The following is a 19,595-nucleotide window of genomic DNA, read 5'->3' on the forward strand; positions in this document are numbered from 1 at the left end:
TTGGCTACTGTGAATAATGCTGCTGTGAATATGAGTGAACAAGTACCTGTTTGAATTCTTGCTTTCAATTTTTCTAGTATAAACCTAGGAGTGGAAGTGATGGATGTTAGTTTTATGCTTAACTTTCTGAGGAACTTTACTCAGACTTCTAAAAATATTGTTTCATACCACTGTTCTTTACATTTATTCAGGAGTTTACAATTTCTCTTGTACACCGTTTTTTCTTGCATGATGATGTGGGCTAATTTTCCTTACTAAGGATATCTTTGAAAGTTCCTTCAACAAGGGCCTGAAAATAAACTCTGGTTTTTGACTCAAGTCCATAAAGAACAGGGAAAAGAATTCTGCTGTGTCTACACTTTTGTTTTCAGATGTGTGCTCCAGCACAGTAAGATGACACCTACTTTCTTCTGACTTACGCTACTGTAGTTAAGAAGTCAACTGCTAGTCTGTCACTTCTTTTAAGATCATGTTTTCCCCACTCTGGCTGCTTTTAAGAACCTATTCGTTTTAGGCACTCTTTTAATTTACTACTATATACCACACAGAGGTGTGTATTTTTCGTTTATCTTGCTTGATTTAGTTGGGATTCTTCAATCTGATGACATGTCATCAATCCTGGAAAATTTTCAGTCTCTGAACGTCACCCTCCCCACCATTCTCTTCATTCTGTCACTGACTGTCAAACCTATATTTTTCTGTGTCATGCTTATAAATTAACATTCTTTATAGTTCCTGTTATTCAATGCTGTATTGTGTATTTTTACCAATCTTTCAGTTCATAAAATAACTTTTTTCTGCTGTTTAACTCATCTGTGGTATTTCTAATTTTAACCACCATGTCTCATTTCTGTAAGTTCTATTTAGCTTCTTTCCAAATGTCATTTCTGGCAATCTCATTCTTCCATCATATTCCTATACTCTCATTTCTTTAAACATATTAAACAATTCAGAATATAAAATATTGGATGATTCCAAAATCTTCAAACTTTGCAGGTTTAATGTGGCAATATGAAGGTTCTTGTTGACTCTTAACTCTCAAGACTCTTGATTCTGTTTCTATTTGTTGTTACAATGTGTTTGATTATGAATAATAGTCCTTGGAACTATCTATGGGAACTCCTTTGAGGCCTGGCTTGAAGGTGGTCTCCTCTGAGGAGTATCCAAGTTTTCCTACTCTTTTGGCTTAGGGAGATTTCTAAGTAACAGTGCCAATTCTAGATCCAAACCTGCATAAAGGAGCTTCTGATACAAAATTCCCAGGGAAGACATTTCCACTGAGATAGGCAGACATTCCTACTTATTCTTTTTAGGAAATTCTGTGTTCATGAAGTTCATCCATTAAAGGTTTTGGCTTGAAGGGGGCTGGCATTAAGCCGGGATCTTTGACCTCCTACTCTGAGCCCATGGGTAAAAAGCCAGGCTCTAGGGCTTGTCTATACCACCTGACTTCAATTTAATTCCTTTTAGTAGAAATATAGCTGTCTAGGAGAATCGGTGAGCCATAGAAAAATGGCTTCTTCATAAATTTTCTTCCTTCATAGAGATGACTATTTTAGATATTACTGTTCTAAAACTTCTAATAATTTCATTTTCCTTTGTAAATGCTTACATTATGAAGGGCCAGAAGAGAGAGAAAGTATTTCGATCTCCTACCTTTTTAGTGATTTAACCAGTCACTATTTGGTTTGTTGGTTAATTCCCACTTCTAAATTTAGTTAATTGGTGGTGTTTCTTTGCAACAGTGTAAAAGTTTCCACTTGGCTGGAGAGAAACTTATTTCCATGTTAGCATTGTAATAATCACTCAGAAATCACTATAGCATCTAATTTCTCTGCTTTTACAATGAGTTCCAGAGTAATTTCTTACACCTGTAACATTTGATGAATGGTGTATTGAATCCACAACCAGACGATAATGCCAATAAACTGAGTCAAAATATTATATGAATACTTTAATGCAAAATGCTTAACACTTAAAATTAGCAAAGCTTCATTTAAATTAAAACTCCATTTAACTAAAGATGGTTAATCCCAAGAATTGTACAGTAGTTGATTTCTGCTATGGAATGCCAGTCCTAATGCAACACAGTAAGAACTGCATCGTTAGCTGTCACTTCCTCCATTGCTCTTCTGAACCCTAAGGGGTAGGGGAGAGGGTACTCAGACACAAAACAAAATACAACTCAAATAAACTGCGCAGTGATTCCTAAAAGTTATAACCCCATTTTGACTAAGCTGTCCAACCAAACCGCTGGGGAATAACTGCAGGTATTGTTCCAGAGCTGATAAGAGGTTTTGTTTTTACAGCTTGGGAGAAGTTCTGCACTAGGTGAGAAGTCACAGTTTAAGGATGCAGGTTCTGTAAATAGTTACTACATATACACATTTAGTGTCTGTAAACACTAGAAATATACATTAGACAGAGTACCCTTACCAGTCGGGTACAGTTTAAAAAAGAAGATGAGGTAACATGAATCTCAAAGTCCACAGGAATCCTGCCTGAAGAGTTTGAACAGCTGCCAGTAATTCACTTCCAATGTGCAGGGTTAAGGCGTCCCTGGGACCCTTAGGGTTTGCCAAAACTGGACTCACTGGCTTTCAGCACAGCAACCGCATCTTTCACTGCATGGTAGATAACATTCTTCACCTAAAAGATGGGGGAAAATACAGTCAGGTTACCATTAAATCTAAAATCTGTCACTAAGAATAAAGTTTCCCCCACCAATTTTATTACCATTCTCTCAGGATTTAAAACTCAGTATTCAACATGAAATGTCAATATTTGAAAGGCCCCTGGGCTCCTTTAGGCCAGTATTTCATACACATTTTAAACCCATGCCTCCTTTGAAGAACTTAAAAGCTCATTTTACCCCTTCCACAGGCTGTGATGCCTTTGGCCCTGCTCCTGGTGAGTGCAGGAAGAGGCAAGTCCTGGGGTACAGTTTCATTTTGCAGAGTTTATATAGTCCCTTAGTTTTCCAAACATGAAATTGTATGTTACATAATTCACTACTAAAAACCTTTAAAAACCCCACTATCTCAGATCCTCTTTGGATGCCAGAGATTCTGTTCTGCTCTTCCCAAGGCTGAGAACACTACAGCACTAAAGGTCTTGGTTCAAGACCCCTGCCTGGCAGCTGAGCCAAGATCAGAAGTCACATCTATTCATTTTCAACAGTAAAGCCTTTCTCTTTGGGCACAGTCCCTTACAAAGTCTAAACAATACCAAACCAAGATGGGATTTCCTCTATGTTTGTTCCTCCTTTGCCTAAGTAGACAGTGGAACTAGACATAAGGCCAGATCAACTCACTACATCACGTGTGCGATGGCCAAGTTCACTGACTCTCTTTATAAAGTTAGTAATGAGCCATGAAGCCAGAGTCAGAGTCCACCAGGAATCACTGCTATTTTTACCTGTAATTTATCTTCATGATTGGTATGAGTCTGTGACAGATAACGGAATTCCTGAGTAAGCCAGAAGCAGTGTTTAACATGTTCTGGAGAAACAAAATCTTCAGCCACTTTGATACAGCTATATAAGTTATGAACCTGGAAAACACCAAGCCACATCAGTAACACACACGAAAGTTCATAGTGCAAAGAGAACAAAGCATAAAGTAACGGTTCTTGCCTGGTGTGGAGCTCCTGCTGGGATAAACACCACATCCCCAAGAAACTGTACAATAGCCCAGCCTTGAACTCCATACTCTTGATGAAGACGCTTCCTTAGTGATCGGTCTAAATACCAGCTCTGATCATGAATGGGATCATGGTCTGCTGGGTTTTCTTGACCTTGCTCTTCAGATACCTAGAATACATTAAAAATATTATGAAACTGAGCAACATGCTGAGGCTCAATGAGGGCACTTTCCCCCCTCAACAGTGTGGGCAGTCAGTAAAATGTCAGACCTTCTTCGACGACTGCTCCTGTTGGCAGAAAGTGACAAGTATACTCAAAGACATTCACTGAATGAGCCAAGAGAAGACTAAAAGAAAATGTGGCTTCCCTTCTGCCATTTCCTATAAACCATAACTAGCAATCTGCATATTTTTGTAAATACTGTATTTTGGTCAATATTTTGATCTAGATTTTTAAATGCAGATAGGCTCAAGCTCCTTAGAAATAGATTTGCTGTACTGTAGTTATTAAAAACCTGTATTCACTTAAAAATCTGAATTACAAAATAGTCCCAAAGATAGCTGTAGATTAAACTTATTTGTTCTAGACCATGCATCTGGCAGCACAGACTCAGGGTGACACTATCAAAAAAATAATATGTGACTAGCAGGTTTTCTGGAAGAGGCAAATGCTCCTTCGCCAGAAACATCTTGATCAAACAAATGCTGGTTAAGGACCTAAGTGGTACCAGGCAACAGGCTAGGAGTGTTCATATCCATTCCTCGTGAACAACTGAAGAGTATCAGCCACAGACACCTGGACTGCAGCCAGCGGCCTCAGTGGTGAACAGGTTAAAAACTGAATATGCCCATCTTTCCAGTTACCTAGATCTTCTACACAGACCCCTTGCTGAACAACCCGCCAATTACTGGAAATGGAATCTCCAAAACTGCTGCATCCCTTGCCAATGAACCTTCACAAGCTAATGGCCACAAGTAGGGCCTTCCGGACCTACCACTAAGTAAGGGTGGACATAACCAAGAGGGACCTGAGAAACTCACTCAGAACACAGCCATCAAAGACCAAGGAATGATACATGAACTTCTGAAGTGCTTAGATTTTCAAGGCAATAAAAACAAACAGATGATAAGAGATGATCAGAGGAAATCACTTGAAGGCAGAGCTCAAAAATCTCCAAATGTACTAAAATATAAAACACAGACATAAGAAAAATGACAAGGCCTCCTCTTTTCAGAGGTGTGAGCCTAATCATTTTAGAAAGCTTTGTTCCTTAGCAACCAGCTTCAGCCTACGCAATCTGACATGCACAGATTTAACTTTTGAGGTTGTCATTACTTGCCAGTAACCAAGTCAGTTCTTGACATGTAGTAATTTATAACATTGCTATTCTTCATGCCTCTCTTTACATTCCATAGGGTAAGAAGCACACCTTTTTAAGGAATTCTCGTATCTTCTCCGTGTCCTTAGCAGCGTATATGTGCCAGAGGGCTCCTGGCTTCTCCCTTCCTTCAATAAATCGTTTTATTGTGAGTTCATCAGAATCTCCGTCTTGGATGGTCTTAAGGACTTCTACAGTGAGAGATAGCAAATGTCAGACCAGAGTCTCCAGCTCAGAGAGGTAGCCCCCCTTTCATGCTCAGCACCTTACCTTCTTCTTGGTCACTCTGTCCTTTCGGAATTCCCACATAGACCATGACGTTAGCTGCATCAGATACATCTAAGTGAAGATTTGTTGTTCCATATTTCCGATCTTCTGGAGTAATTAATCCTGCAAATGGAATACGTCCTAAATTTACTAAGACAACAAAGGCTACTAGTGTCTTTTCTACTCCCTGGGAAATGCTTAGTCACAGAATTTTAAAAGCTGCCTCTCTAATGATGTACAAGTACGAGGATAATATTTAATATTAAATTTATTTTATTCTTCCAACTTTGAAAGAAAATACTCTCTTATTAAATAATTATAAAAATAAAAAACCAACTCCTAATACTAGGACTTCTGTTTAGGCAAAGTAGGTCCCTGACAGACCCTTCCTACTAAGAAACAACTAAAAATCCTGGATGAAATCATTGAAAAAAAACTTCTTTAATGAGTCAATGAGCTTGCAAGAAAAAAAAGAAATACTCAAAAGCCAAAAACTCGAAAGCAGGACTCAAGAATGGTAAAGCAGACTCCTGAAGCTGGGATTTGCCAAAAGGACATATGCTCAACTAGATGAGCTCAAGCTTTTGTTGTCACAGCCTAGGAGGACTCTGGGGCAAGACACAAAGCCCAGGGTCCAATCATGACATGGAGTCTAATAGAAATTCCCCTCACATACACATAAGGCTCGGACCTCAGATGGCTATATACTCAGTATAAGAGGGAAGACTGCCCAACACATTCCTTGGTTCCCTCAACTGTGAAAAAAAAGGAGTGAGCCAGAGCACGAGGTCTGCTCATAGTCTGAGACTCTAATCTCTGACTCCTAGAAGGCCCACCCTACTCAGCAGTAGCCCTAAGGCTCGCTGAGCCCTATGGTCACCTTGGATGGCCCATCCCAACACAAGGACTTTGCTTCTTGAATGGGCAGCAGATGGAAGCATGGCTTGTGGTGGGAAAGCAGAGGCCATTCTCTAACCCACCAGGCCCTGTAAGAGCCACTCTTGTTTGGAGGAGGCAAAGGAACTTCCTTCTCTCTTGCCAGGGCCTGCGGTTTTAGGAGTAGCTATACACAGCAGAGGGCGCCCCATAATTTCAACCAGAGACCGTGGCCCTAGAGCCCTGTTGTAGTTTCCTTTCTTACCAGTTTGCTGAAATATCAGCTCGAGGAGTAGGTGAAGCATTAAGTATTAGGGCAGGAAACCACAGGATATATGGGATTTGCTTTAAAATGGTAAAAAACAAAACAAAACAAAACACATAAATGGAAGGGATAACGAAACAATTATGGCAAAACACTGATAGCTGTTATAACTAGGTGATGAGTATGTGGGGAGGCACTGTACTAGATTCTCAAGTTGTGAGTGCATTTGGAAAATATTTCTATGACAAAAAAAGTAAAATTCAAGAAGGAAAAAAGCAATTAATATGATAGAAGGAAAACGAATGAAGTTATATATGACAATATGGATGAATATCCAAAAGTCTGACTTTATTTATATAATACTCAAAAACAGATTAAAAACTGAAAGAATATTCAGCAGGAATACAAGAATATATGGTGAAATTATAAATGTAAGGGAATGGTAAACACAACCTTTAGGATGATGTTAACAGTGAGAGAAGGAAGGGGCTGGAGGTGGGAGAAGAATGAGGGAAGGTGAACAGGGTCTCAGCCTCATCAGAGGCTCCCTGCTGGTCTGGCCAGAGCCAACTGAGTTAAAAAAAGAATTATGCAAAATGAAAAAGGAAATGACACCTACCCAGCCATCAGCCCAAAGTCCATCCAATCCCAGCTACAAGTGACTGCACACTGATAAAACCAACCTCTAAACTGAGGGAGCCTGACTTCACATGAAACCAACATTGTAAAAACATAATGGTCCCAGGGAAAGGATTCCCAGAAAACAGAAAATCCTGAAACAGATCACCATGGACTTTCATGAAAAGAACTGACTCAGTAGGGGCTGCTGGGTGACAGAGCACTGGGGTTGGGGGAAGAGTAAAGGAGATTGGCTCTAACCTAGAAATCAGGAGACCCAAGGCCTAGTCCCGGATCTGCCACTAGCTGCCCCTTGGGAGCCTGAGCAGGTCAATGTCTCTTGTATTGTTCTGAAGTCCCGGTCCCCACTTGTAAAACTAGTAATGGTGCTGGAGCTGGAGAAGGGTTGACTACACGAGCACTCCAAAGAGCCTTTCACTCTACTTGTCTGACTGAGGAGTCACAGCGTGATCATCCAACCGTTCAAAGATGACTGCTCTTCAATGATGTTTATGTTAAGGTATAAGTTGTTTGAAAATGAACTCATTTTCATTATTTTCAGCCCAAATGCTTAGGCTGGATAGGAAAAATTGTGTCATAAGAAAAGCTTTTATAGAGTAACACTGCCATCTATCTACTGGAGTCTAAGGGGAAAAGGTCTGCTGCCAAGCTATTTAAAGCAAGCAGACAATTTATTGTGGAAAACTTCTCAGATAACCACTTCTACTCTATAAAGCTTCCTGATTTCTATAAAGCACGGATAATCACTATGCAACATTACACCATTTACTTTAGTGGAAAAATGCTTTCATTTATATAAGTTCATTGTAAATTGCCACTGTGAACAGAGTATGCCCTGAGATCTTGACCATCCAGCTGCTGGGAAGGAAGAACTCAGCTAGAGAACATGCTACAGACCCACAGCATATGCAGGGCTCTAAACTGAGACCTGAAAAGCAAAGGGAACAGGCAAGGGGACTTCTGCCTGCCATGTCCTCTCTCCCACAGACCATTTCTCATCCCATGCTGGTGGAACTATTTTGGGCATCTAGACTGTGGGAGCTTCCCAACATGAACCCCACTCTCAGAATGCTGCCTGACCCCACTCCCCTCCAGGTGGTTCCCTGGGCTCACTCCACCATAACAGAACAACTGTGGGGTGAGGTCCATGCTGTTGCTCCTTCCCTCCCCTAACCATCTCTGGAGAACACAGCAAAGACACCAAAAGACTCTGTCCTTTCTTCAGGAGGGTTGCCACCCTCAGGTCTGAGATATTGGAGTTGGGAGTAACTATGGAAGGAAGAAATAAAACCAAAGAAGTAATTTCTAAAAGGACTGGAAAAATGGGGGCCAAATACAGTACAAAAGACTACATCGAATTCACTGAATGATCCGAACAACTGAAACTTCACTCAACAATCAATTGATGAACAATTCCTTCAACATGGCAAACTGTAATTGAGACTTAATCAAGACCCCGCATAAAACTGGTCAATGTCACAGCGATGATGATGAAAGATGACTCTGGTAACTGTAGAAAACAATCTCTATCCCGAGCAATCCTCCTTATTGCACAGTTTACCGAGTCATGTTCAAACAATAAAAATCCAGTTCAAAGGCTGCTTTCAAGACTAACTTAAGTAACTAACTACTACCCACCAACATAGAACATTGAATTTACGTGTGGCAGATGTTAAAACAGCTGGAATGTAGCAGACTGATCTAAATGTTCAGCAACATTACAATGATTAATAAAATTACATTCATTCAATGATGTACCATGCAACCATTAAAAATTGTCAGGCTAAAAATTAAGCAACACGTGAAGATTTTACAATATAATATTAAGCACAGAAGAAATTAAAAATTGCATATGTCCTACAACTGCAACTATGAAAAGGAAACACACACACACGTGGCCAAGGAATGGAAGGAAACGTGCAGAAAACAAAGCCTATTGCTGTGTTAACTATTAGGATTATGGATATTTTCCATTTCTCCCTCCCCAAAAATAAACGTTCCAAACATTTTGACTTGATTTCCATTATAATCTTTTCAAGTTAGCCATTTCTTCCTTACCATAAGCGTTATACATCTTGGGACCCAGATCTGGCCTAACAAAGTAGTTTGGCAGCCTAGAGGCCAAGTTCAGTTTGCCATCTCTCCTTGTGTACTCGGGCAGTGGAATGTTGGCCATCAGATCATCAAACCTAGGACAAGAGAACCGAAAATTTGCAAAGTAAGCTTGCCTTTCTATCCATCGTGTGATTTGTTTTGTTTCTTCTACACCGAAAGGAACAAACAAAAATATCTGTGCTTGTGAAGATGGAGATAACTATCATTAGCAATATTTAAGATTAGAATTATAGGAGTTATGAACAAGGACATCTTTCTCTCCTACAGCACACATATGTGTCAAATGATCTGGAATATTTCAGACAAAAAATTTGAGCAATAAATTCCTGATAAGAAGTGACACTCAGGGATACATTATTCATTAGTTCTAAGGATCCCTTTTAAGGTTCAAGCTCAAATTAGGAAAATGAATCTACCAATTCAGCTGTCTTATTGTCCAACGCAATGACATTACTATGTCACACGGAACCCTGACATGTCTGATCCCACTACTGCCAGCAGGTCTGTGTATGTCTGAGCCGGCCTCTTCTCCGGCAGAAGACTACAGTGGAAACGTGTGGAGCTTTCATCAGTCAGCCAGCTCTAAAAGTCAGTAACTTCTTCATCTCATTTAAAAATAGACATTGCAAAAACCTCTAGACTAGAAATGAAAAATCAGCACCAGTAAAACTATGGGAACTTTCATATTTCCCAGAAAACTATTTTCTTGCCACCTCAGAAAGAATTTATCCTACCAAGTCAAGGACAGAATCATTTCTCCCCTCCCCATACCTGGAAGGCATCATGTCTCTAAAATCTTCCCCTGGTGGCCAGTCCTTAAGTTTCAACACCATTGCTTCTTTTTCATTTTTCAAGCGGTCTGAAAGGTAACGAGAATTACTGAAATGTTACTATTTATAACTCAGAAACAGACCAAAGTAAATGGAAAATTAACACTTTATGCCTTAACAACGCAAATATATTTATCTCTGCAAAATCTTCATAACCTGATATGTTTAGTAAACAAACACTATTTTTAATATTCCCCTCCTGCTAACTGCCCACCATTTTATTTCCACAGTGCCAACAAACCCATTCACACCAAGGAGTCAGCAAGTGGTAGCAAAATAAACATCACCAACTAATTTATATTAGGGCCCTGTCTTTTCTAGATGCTTATTAAACTGGTGCTTGTTTTTTGAGATTTCAGCCACTCCCTTTCCCCCATTACACATAGGTGGTGTTTTGACAACTGTCCTCTCAGATCCAGCCTCCTCCTCCTACACAGCGTTCTGGAAGAAGTGAGCAGCTCCCAACTAACAAACAGCAACACACTTTAACAATCAAAGGCCACAGATGTTTAGGAAACCCAGCTTTCTGAGGCCACCATGAAATAGAAATGACTGTTTTGCTCAGAGAGACAAACTACCTGATGTTCTCTTCAGGGACAGCCAGCTCTAATAGGACACTCTCCCCCACCTCCACCTTCTGGAAGATATATATAGGGTTTAATCAAAACTGTTTTCTTGTAATAGAACTATTACCCCGTTGCAGGTAATGCCAATGAACCAAAAACGAAGGAGCTCTAATTGAAAAAGATATGTTGATAATTATTATCAACAGCAATAACTATTATTTTATTTCTTGCTGTGTTCCACTCTCTGCTAAGTGTTTTAACCATTTAATCCTTACAACTAAACCCAATGTACCAATGAAATTAGGCACTATTTAATATTCCCATTTTTGAATGAGGAAACTGACAGATGCCCAAGGTCATCCAGCTATTAAGTGATAGAAATGGAACTGGAACCCAGGTTTGACTTCAGACCTCACACTTTTGAGGAAGATTTGTATGTTTCATAACCAACCAACTACTGTCCCATGACCTAGGTGAAATAGGTGCACACTCCAGGAGGCACCAAAGACAGGAGAATACAGGATACAGTGTATGTCCAGAGGAGCAGCAGCACTGCACTGGGGGTGGCGTGCTGCGGGGCGGGTGTGCAGCAGAATCGTCAGTATGGAAAAGGCAAGCTGCAGTTGACTCTGGGCTGCCTTAAACCATACAGACGGTTGGTAGCTTAAACCACCAAGCTCATGTACATAGCAAGTACACACCAAGAGTCAGGATATGAACCCAGGCCTAACTGGAAAGCATACTGTGGTAGCTGTGCCGCCAGATGCCCTTCAAAGGGCTTGCTGCTAAGACACAGTGCAGAGAGCTGCCCTGCCAGGTGATGCCCTGCCCGGGGCACCAGTATCTAGAGACTGAGGGAGGTAGGGGATAAAGGCCCTGACATGTCCCACTTCAGCCCAATCTGAGACAATGAGGGGCAATACTTGCTCCAGAACTCCCTGCCACACTGGCTGAGGCTTTGCTGAGTCTGCACTGCAGCTGACTCTTTTCCCGCCCAGTCCTGATTCCTCCTTCTTCATTTGACAGATGTTGATCCCTAGGAAAACATCTTATGTCAAAAACTCCATTAGGCATTATATAAGAGTTAGTTATAACTTTGTCGTAAAGTTTGTTGAAATTATGGACCATAACCTGTAAATGTGGGTAACAGGGAACAAGCAAGCAGGAGATAAAAGCTGAAAGTATGTCTAAGAAGAATGAGAGCGATGAATGAGCAAACTTGAACTACTGAGAGTCTAAAGAATGAACTGGCCAAACCCTCCAGTGGGGATGGGAGCATGATGACAGGTGTCTGTGTGGATTTGACTTCCCAGGGCCCAGCATGGACTTGCTATTCTTGGAAACAGTTTATCCACAGAAAGGGTCAAACCACCCCAGCACCAGACACACATGCCTTCTCTTGCCACAATCCCCCCTCGCCCAGAGGAAGTAGGCAGTGACTAGGACACCTTGTGTTAAATGAATTCAGATTCCCTGGCAACTTCCAGTCTACTTACCTTGTTAAACAATAATTAAAATTTAAAAAAATAATAAAAAGGATATATGAAGGTGACACATACATAAAACCACTAGCCTTGAGTCACAAACCCTGGCTTTCTGCCCCCGTCCCCCTGTGCACAAGTGGAAGCACAGCACTTCTGTCACAGGACGGACGTGGCACCACCTGAAAAACAGATGACCAAAACCTCACCTCTCTAAGGAACTACAGAGTGAATCTGCCTCCGTTCAAAAGCATAAACTTTGTAAAAAGAAAGGGGAGGAGGAGATAAGACACTAATTTTAAACTCTAAGATCATGGAAAATGCTGTTGTTGCCACTGAAGGGGCCTCAAGCTCCTGCCATTCCCGTGTCCCCTCCTTCCACATCCTCAACCCCTTGGCAAGTCTTTAATACATACTCGGAACATCTTCAAATCCATCCCAGAAGTCTCCTACTGTGGCTCCTGTGATGATTTCATTGGTTCTACAATTAACTAAGTCAACTTCCTGATTTCCAAACTCTTTCCTGAAGGATTCGGGTTTCCAAAGTTCAGTGTTCAATTTATGATGCACTCCCGACACCATCACTGGCTAGAAGAAGAGAACGAAGGCTTTAGTTTGAACTCCCCCAGCTCTGTCCCCATACCATGGCAGCCCCTCTTCAAACAGCTGCTGGTTTGTGTCTCTGTGGCTGGCCTTGGTCTCAGATGCCAAAGTGACAGCTTAGTCCTCTGAGCTCCCACAGCATTTCTTGTCTTTACTACTCATCTGCTACACACGCCCCGTACTCTCAAACTACATTAGTAAGCTTCTAGGAGCAAGGTTCACACCTCCTGACTCAGATCCCATTATTCACAGAACCCCAACACCAGGCCCTGAACGTGCAGGAGAGACAGAGGTGGTGCAAGTGTCCTGTCCAAAGAAGGCAGTGACACTGGCCTCCAGCCTGTGGTTGCCATGCAGGAATATGCACCTGAGGTGCCAAGTCTTTGGTTATCCAAGACAACCCTTATCTTTATGTGAAACAGCCTGACTAAAATATTGGCAACGAGTTTTTCTAAAAACATTATGTAATCCAAACAAAACCTGCTGGTGGACTGCATTCAGTCTGTCATTGTCATCACAAGCAAACCCTATTAGTTCATACGCAGGGCTGAAAAACATTTTTTTCAGAATTTTCTTTTTTTGTTGTTAAATATATACATTTTTCTATTGGGCAATTCCCCAGTCCTGGCCTTGTCCAAAAGCAAAGTGTTCCTTTAGTGAGAACTCCACCTGGCTCAGAAGAGAAGCCAAAGATCCAGAAAACAAAACAACCAAAACAAGAAGGCAGAGGAGCAGGTCTAAAAAGTCATGCATCTCCTAAACTATCAACCAGAACTTAAGATCAATCAACACTGCCCTTTAAAGCAGGCCCCCAAGGAAACCACACACCGATTCTAGGAGGACACCACGTGGCTCTGGCTCACCTAAAACTGCCTTCAGCACAAGGTCTTTTAACCCATGGAAAAAGGACACATGATTTTTATCATATTTTTTCTAATTCCTCAAACCACATCAGCCATACCACATTAGTCATACTTCCACTTCTCCTGTTGAGGTTTATCATGCAAGAATCACTGAGCCCAGAATGCTCTCATCAAAAATCCAATGAGTGGTTGGAAGCAATCAAAATCTCAATGGGAAAGACAGCTCAGGAATGTCTGCTGTAAAAAATAAGACTCACAGCCACACTCTGCCCTAATATCCACAATAAAGTGCAAACACAGGAGATGAAGTATACACCACTCATAACTGAGGAAGGAAGAAAGGTGAAGCGGGTCGTCAGAAGTCTGCCAAAGGGACTGAGAAGGGGGATGTAAGCTGGGTTGGGGAGCAGAGGCCTCTCTTACTTGTCCTTGTTTCCAGCACTCCCTAAACACATTCCAGTTGCTCTTATTGTTGGGATCTTGCAGGCACAGCAAGCGATTATCACACAGCCAATAGTGAGGAGTGTCAAAGCCCAGAATGCTGGGCTTGATCGTCAGTCCTTGAGGCCTCTTAGATAAATCAGAGGAGGTCTTATTTTGCACCAAGGAGGCAAAGATGTCATCAAGGATTTTTGGTGTATTCTTGAGTCCATTTTCTGTCTGAATTTGAGAAAGAACAGAAGTCTTAAATATGTCATTCCCTAACATCAAAAAACCCACTCCTAAATGGGAGGATGAGTACACACTACATATCCAGAGAAGACTCCAAGCCAGGACCCTCAGACAAAGAGGTAAGTCCTCTTCCTCCACTTGACATCACAACTCATAGGAAATGGGTACAGGACGAAGTGTAACAGGAGGAAATGGCCCAGCCCAGTAACCCTGAGAAGCCCACCTGCCAACGACACGGCCTTCTGTACCCATGAAGGAAAGGACGGGATTCATAGCCTTCTTTCTACTTTCTGTTTCAATTTCTCTAGTCTCTTCTTGTTCTGACTATTCATCTACAAGGCAGAGTACAGACAACAAAACAAAGGCATACCTTTCCTGTAGAGGAATTCAAGAGATTTCGGAGAAAACCAGAATTGTTGTTGCTTACAGGTGTCAAAATTGTGCTGTTAAAGGTGTGGAGGACTGTGCTAGATTTGCTCAAAGGGGGGAGGGGTGGAAGACATTTAATTTCATTCTTTAAAATTGGCATCGTTGGTTGTTTTTCTAAAAAAAAAAAATCAGAAACAAAAACATCCAGATGGAAAAGCATACTGAAAGGCAAATCCCTTACTGGTCTTCTATTAACAGAAATACTTTGGAACTTGGTTTTCACTTACTGGAACCAAAAAACTTGAGAGGATAAACACTGACTTAGACAAGGATTTCCAACTGGTATTAAAACAATAAATATCCAATATCCAAGGCAATACTATGGTAAATGGTTATTTTTTTAAACTTCCAGTTCTATTTGTTTCTTCCTGGCACACAAAATACAATTGAGTTTTGTAAATTAACACTGTAACTAGCAACCTTGACAGATGTTCATTCAATATAGATTCTCGTATTTTTATTTATTTATTTTTTTGAGGAAGATTAGCCCTGAGCTAACTGCTGCCAATCCTCCTCTTTTTGCTGAGGAAGACTGGCCCTGAGCTAACATCCGTGCCCATCTTCCTCTACTTTATATGTGGGACGCCTACCATAGCATGGCGTGCCAAGTGGTGCCATGTCCGCACCCAGGATCTGAACCGGCAAACCCCAGGCCGCCAAGAATCGGAACGTGCGAACTTAACCGCTGTGCCACCGGGCCGGCCCCTAACACAGATTCTTTTAGATTTTCTATATGAATAATTAGATTGTCTACAAATATCAACAGCTTTCTCTCTCTTTCCAATCCTAACATCTTTTGTTTGTTTGCCTTACTGCAAAAAACAGGACTTGAGGTACAATGTTTAATAAAACAGTGATAATAAGTATCCTTAATCTCATTCCTGAACACAAAGGGAAACTGCTAAAAAATATCCAGAGAGTTACAAAAATTCAATCCTTACTTATGATGTTTGCTGTCAGTTTTATTGTAGAAACACATTAGGTTTCCCTTCTGTTACTAATCTAAGAAGTTTTCTTCTTTAATCATGAATAGGTATTGAATTTTACTACTTTTCTGTGTCCCAGCACATGATTTTTCTCCTATTTTTTAAATGCTAAACTACACCTGCATTTCTGAAGCCCTGCTTGGTCATGCTGTATAATTCCTTTACTTATACTGTTGAATTCTATTAACTGAAATTTTGTTTCAGATCTTTGCATGTAAGAAACTGACCTGCAAGTGTTCTTTCTTATAACATAGAAAGCAGAATCACCTGATTCCAAAGCCCATGTTCTTTATACTATCATCAAGCATCCTGAGATAACAGCACAGATGAGAAAAATACAACCAAAACCAGAACATTACAATTTAGACAAAATAGGAACTATATACAGGGTAAGGATAGCAAGGCAAAAAATTGCTTATTAAAACATACAAGTCTCAGCCCACTCCATACTTGCCAGACACAATCTCAACCCTTCCTGGTGCTCGATCATCAGCAAAAGCTCTCCTTGCCGGTGCCGCATTTTGAAAACACTGCACGTGTCAGGTCTCAGGTGACTACAAGGAACGACTTTCCATTTCACCCGACTTCTAACCACTCTGTTCTCACAGCACTGAAGTTGCCAGGTCCCTCTGGGAATGGACTAAAGTCCTCAGGGAGCCATAGGAGAGCAGGAAACACTCACCCTTGTTTTCCTTGTTGACATTCCCGCTGGTCAGGTCTGCCAGCCAGTTTAAAGGAGACGTGCTGGCTGGGCAGGTGGGCTTCATGCTGCCGGCCGGCTTGGAGGCAGCTTCCCCAGCCACAGCCACTGGTTCCAACACCAAGGGAGCCTGCTGGAGCACAGCACCAAGAGTCGGTTTTTCTCCAGCTAAGGAAGTCTGTGTTGAGTATAAAAGGAGAATTTTACACAACCTGAAAGATTACATTTTCCTTTTCTTACCTTCTCTCCTAAGAGCTCCCCAATAAGAAAGAAATACCCAAAACCAAACCACCTAATAGCCCTGGACATCGCCACAGCTACAGTAATCTTGCACTAAGAGCAGAACTAGAAGGTAGGAGAGATTTTAATTTTTTAGCTTCTCAGTATTACTAGCAAAGACATAAGCCGTGTTAAGAATTTAAATACAGCAAGATACTCCCTCCTCTACACTTTCTCACCTATCTCATGCTCACATAGATCCCTATCACTCCACCTACCAGGTTGCTTTAAAATGACCAGTCTGTGTCTATCTCCCCTGTATTGCGAACAGGCACTCACCACATGGTTACTGAATGAATAAATAAACAAGGCAGGGTAGGAAAGGTACATCTGTGATTTCAGAAGGAAAGGCAATGCAGAGAAAAGAAAATGCTCTTTTGATTTAATACAGCATAGTGGGCTTTAAAAGGTGATGACCAGCTCTTAAAAGGACTCAAACATAAACTGAAAAAAAAAAAAACTGGGGCTGGCCCAGTGACCTAGCAGTTAAGTTCAAGGCACTCCAATTCGGCAGCCCAGGTTCAACTCCCAGGTGTGGACCTATACCACTCATCAGCAGCCATGTTGTCATGATGACCCACATACAAAATAAAGGAAAACTGGCTCAGATGTTAGCTCAGGGCCAATCTTCCTCAAGGAAAAAAATATAGAGAGCACACCACTTATTTTTCTGTTATTTAAAAAACTGCCTTGATGACTCAGCTGGTGAGTTCATACATATATAAGAAGGAAAAAGAATAGTCACATTCCTGTTGTGGTCTCAGCCCTCCCTTTACATGGGACGTAATTCTGTGATTCCCAATTATGAGTATTATTTATTACATCCTCTATTACTGATGAGGAAGCTGGAGTACACAGAAATCAGTTGATTTAAGCCAAAGTTATGCAACTAAAAAATGGCAGAGAATGAATTCAAATTCAGTTCTGACTCCCAAGATCACTACTCCTCTACCCATGCTGCCTTTGCCACCATAGCTTTATGAAGACATAAAAGAATTTCTGACTATCAAACACAATGTGGGATAGTGATTACTGGGGGGAAGGAGAGGAAGGGAGACCGGGAGTGGGGGCGGGGGCAGTGGCAGTAGATGTGATAGTGAAGATGAAGGGGATGCCATCAGGAAGAGGCACATGAGCACTAAGGAAATGTACATTTTTTATGTTGAGTGATGGGTACATGAAGGCTCATTTCAATGTTATTTCCTTAACTCTTCATATAACTATGGGTAAAATATATTTAGTAACTTTAAAAACTTTAAAGCTTATCTGAATAATTTTAATTCTGCAAAACATGAGGAGTCTCTAAAAACACATACAAATTTGATAGCAACTTATCTGGTAAAAACTAGAACAAAAGAGGTTTTTGCTTTTTCAAGAACCAAAATTAAAAACCAACTAAAAAAGGCTACAGATGAAGTCCATATAAGTGATGTGAAAAGTGAGAATGGGTCTATGAAGTGTCACATGAAATGTATGAATCCTCTCTTTCCACGGACAGTTATCCCCACGTTCTTTTCAAATATACTACAGAAATCCTTGGGTTATTTGAAAACAGATAGACAAGAGTCATAAGGATAGCGAATGTAGCATAAACAGTAATACCTGTTTTATGTCTTCCTTTGAGGCTGGCTTTGAAAAGAGTTTGAACTGCTTGTTTGAACAGGGACAATTTGCCTTTATTCCCCATTTTGCTCTTACAGAATGAACAATGTCGCCAACATCATAGAGGGCTAAAAAGAGGGCAGAGGCAAACATCTGAACAAGGACATTAGGTACTTTCAGTCTCAACATTACAAAGCAGAAGCTGGTATTTCCAACAGGACCACTTGTTTTAGCAGCATGGTGCTTACACTCCCTCCTTCTCATCCTAAGTATGCCTTCCTCCTAATGCACCATTTTCTTTCCTTCTACAAAAATATTTATAAGACCATAATCAAAAAGTTTAGAGGGAATTATTTAATACATTTCTGGACAATTTATGGTACATACTAAAATAAAGTTAGCAAGTAATTATATTATACAAAGTAAAATCAAACTACCAGCCCCTATGAGCTAACCAAAACAAGGAGAAAAGAAATCATGACACCAGGTGAAATACCTTTTCCAGGAATGATCTGTGTAGGCATTAGGTTCTCTGGTTCATGTATCTGACTCTTCACACATCTTATCCAGGAGAAAGTCTTGTAGGCAGCACCTGCAACAATGGATTTGTACTAACTGTTCTTTATGTTCTCAGGCCCCAAATGCTTCAGAAATCCATCAACCACAAATCAATGAAAGGCTGAATTTAAGTGTGTAAGGGGGCTGGAGGAATCAAGTCAGTTCTCACCCTGTTGGCAGTTTTTCCTCTTCATCCGGTAGCAATCCACACACACTCCAAACCCACACCGAGGACACACCCAGTGCAGGTTGAAAATGGTGGTGTCACACACATCACACATTTCTCGAACACCTTTGACAGCTCGCTTCCAAGCAACCTGTCCTACAAAAATGAATAAGTCACTTAGTCTTGGGGAGGAGAGGGCTTCTGAAATAAAACATGAAGGGGGAGTGGAGTCGATGTCATTTCTCCCTCTGACTGGAGTTCCCATTAACTCTGTTCGGTCTTCAGAGCCCATTTCAGAAAAGCCCCCCAACACCCCATGAAGCTCTCCTGGATTCCCTCAGCACTCCCATCAACTTGTGCTTGTACTTAAGACTCACTTAAGTCTCTTCACACTATAGTGCAGTATAGTATGATATAGCCAGGTGCAGTTCTGCCTCCTTCTAGGAGACTAAACACTATACAAGCAGAACCCCTGCTTGGCTATGCCACGTCCCCCAAGGACCTCTGCATACTGCTGGTGCACAGTGAGCACTGCTGAATCAATCAATGAAAAAAGCAGCAGTGGTTACATGAGCTGGAGTTCAGAGACAGGTATCACACAGCAGTGGTTCTTTACCTTTTGGAAAGCCCTTTTTGAGAATCTGAAGGCAGCCAGGACCATGCTTTCTCCAAAAGAA

At 41.1% G+C, this 19,595-nt stretch overlaps 1 protein-coding gene across 3 annotated transcripts in view; it reads right to left on the bottom strand.

Moving 5' to 3' along the window:
* Nucleotides 1-1,939: 1,939 nt before the first annotated feature.
* Nucleotides 1,940-19,595, bottom strand: part of KDM3A (lysine demethylase 3A) — a 49,455-nt gene continuing 31,799 nt past the window's right edge. For all 3 annotated transcript variants that reach the window (XM_046661552.1, XM_046661553.1, XM_046661551.1), the window contains exons 13-26: nucleotides 18,922-19,074; nucleotides 18,691-18,786; nucleotides 18,195-18,322; nucleotides 16,296-16,491; nucleotides 14,569-14,741; nucleotides 13,950-14,186; nucleotides 12,477-12,648; nucleotides 9,955-10,042; nucleotides 9,127-9,257; nucleotides 5,292-5,411; nucleotides 5,073-5,212; nucleotides 3,635-3,811; nucleotides 3,418-3,552; nucleotides 1,940-2,649 (exon numbers count right to left, since the gene is read on the bottom strand). In XM_046661552.1, coding sequence (XP_046517508.1) covers nucleotides 2,569-2,649; nucleotides 3,418-3,552; nucleotides 3,635-3,811; nucleotides 5,073-5,212; nucleotides 5,292-5,411; nucleotides 9,127-9,257; nucleotides 9,955-10,042; nucleotides 12,477-12,648; nucleotides 13,950-14,186; nucleotides 14,569-14,741; nucleotides 16,296-16,491; nucleotides 18,195-18,322; nucleotides 18,691-18,786; nucleotides 18,922-19,074 — 2,027 coding nt within the window. In that variant the 3' untranslated portion in view covers nucleotides 1,940-2,568. The remainder of the gene's footprint in view (nucleotides 2,650-3,417; nucleotides 3,553-3,634; nucleotides 3,812-5,072; nucleotides 5,213-5,291; nucleotides 5,412-9,126; nucleotides 9,258-9,954; nucleotides 10,043-12,476; nucleotides 12,649-13,949; nucleotides 14,187-14,568; nucleotides 14,742-16,295; nucleotides 16,492-18,194; nucleotides 18,323-18,690; nucleotides 18,787-18,921; nucleotides 19,075-19,595) is intronic.

The sequence above is a fragment of the Equus quagga genome, chromosome 5 (genome assembly GCF_021613505.1).
Source record: "Equus quagga isolate Etosha38 chromosome 5, UCLA_HA_Equagga_1.0, whole genome shotgun sequence".
In the NCBI taxonomy this organism is placed as follows: Eukaryota; Metazoa; Chordata; class Mammalia; order Perissodactyla; family Equidae; genus Equus; species Equus quagga.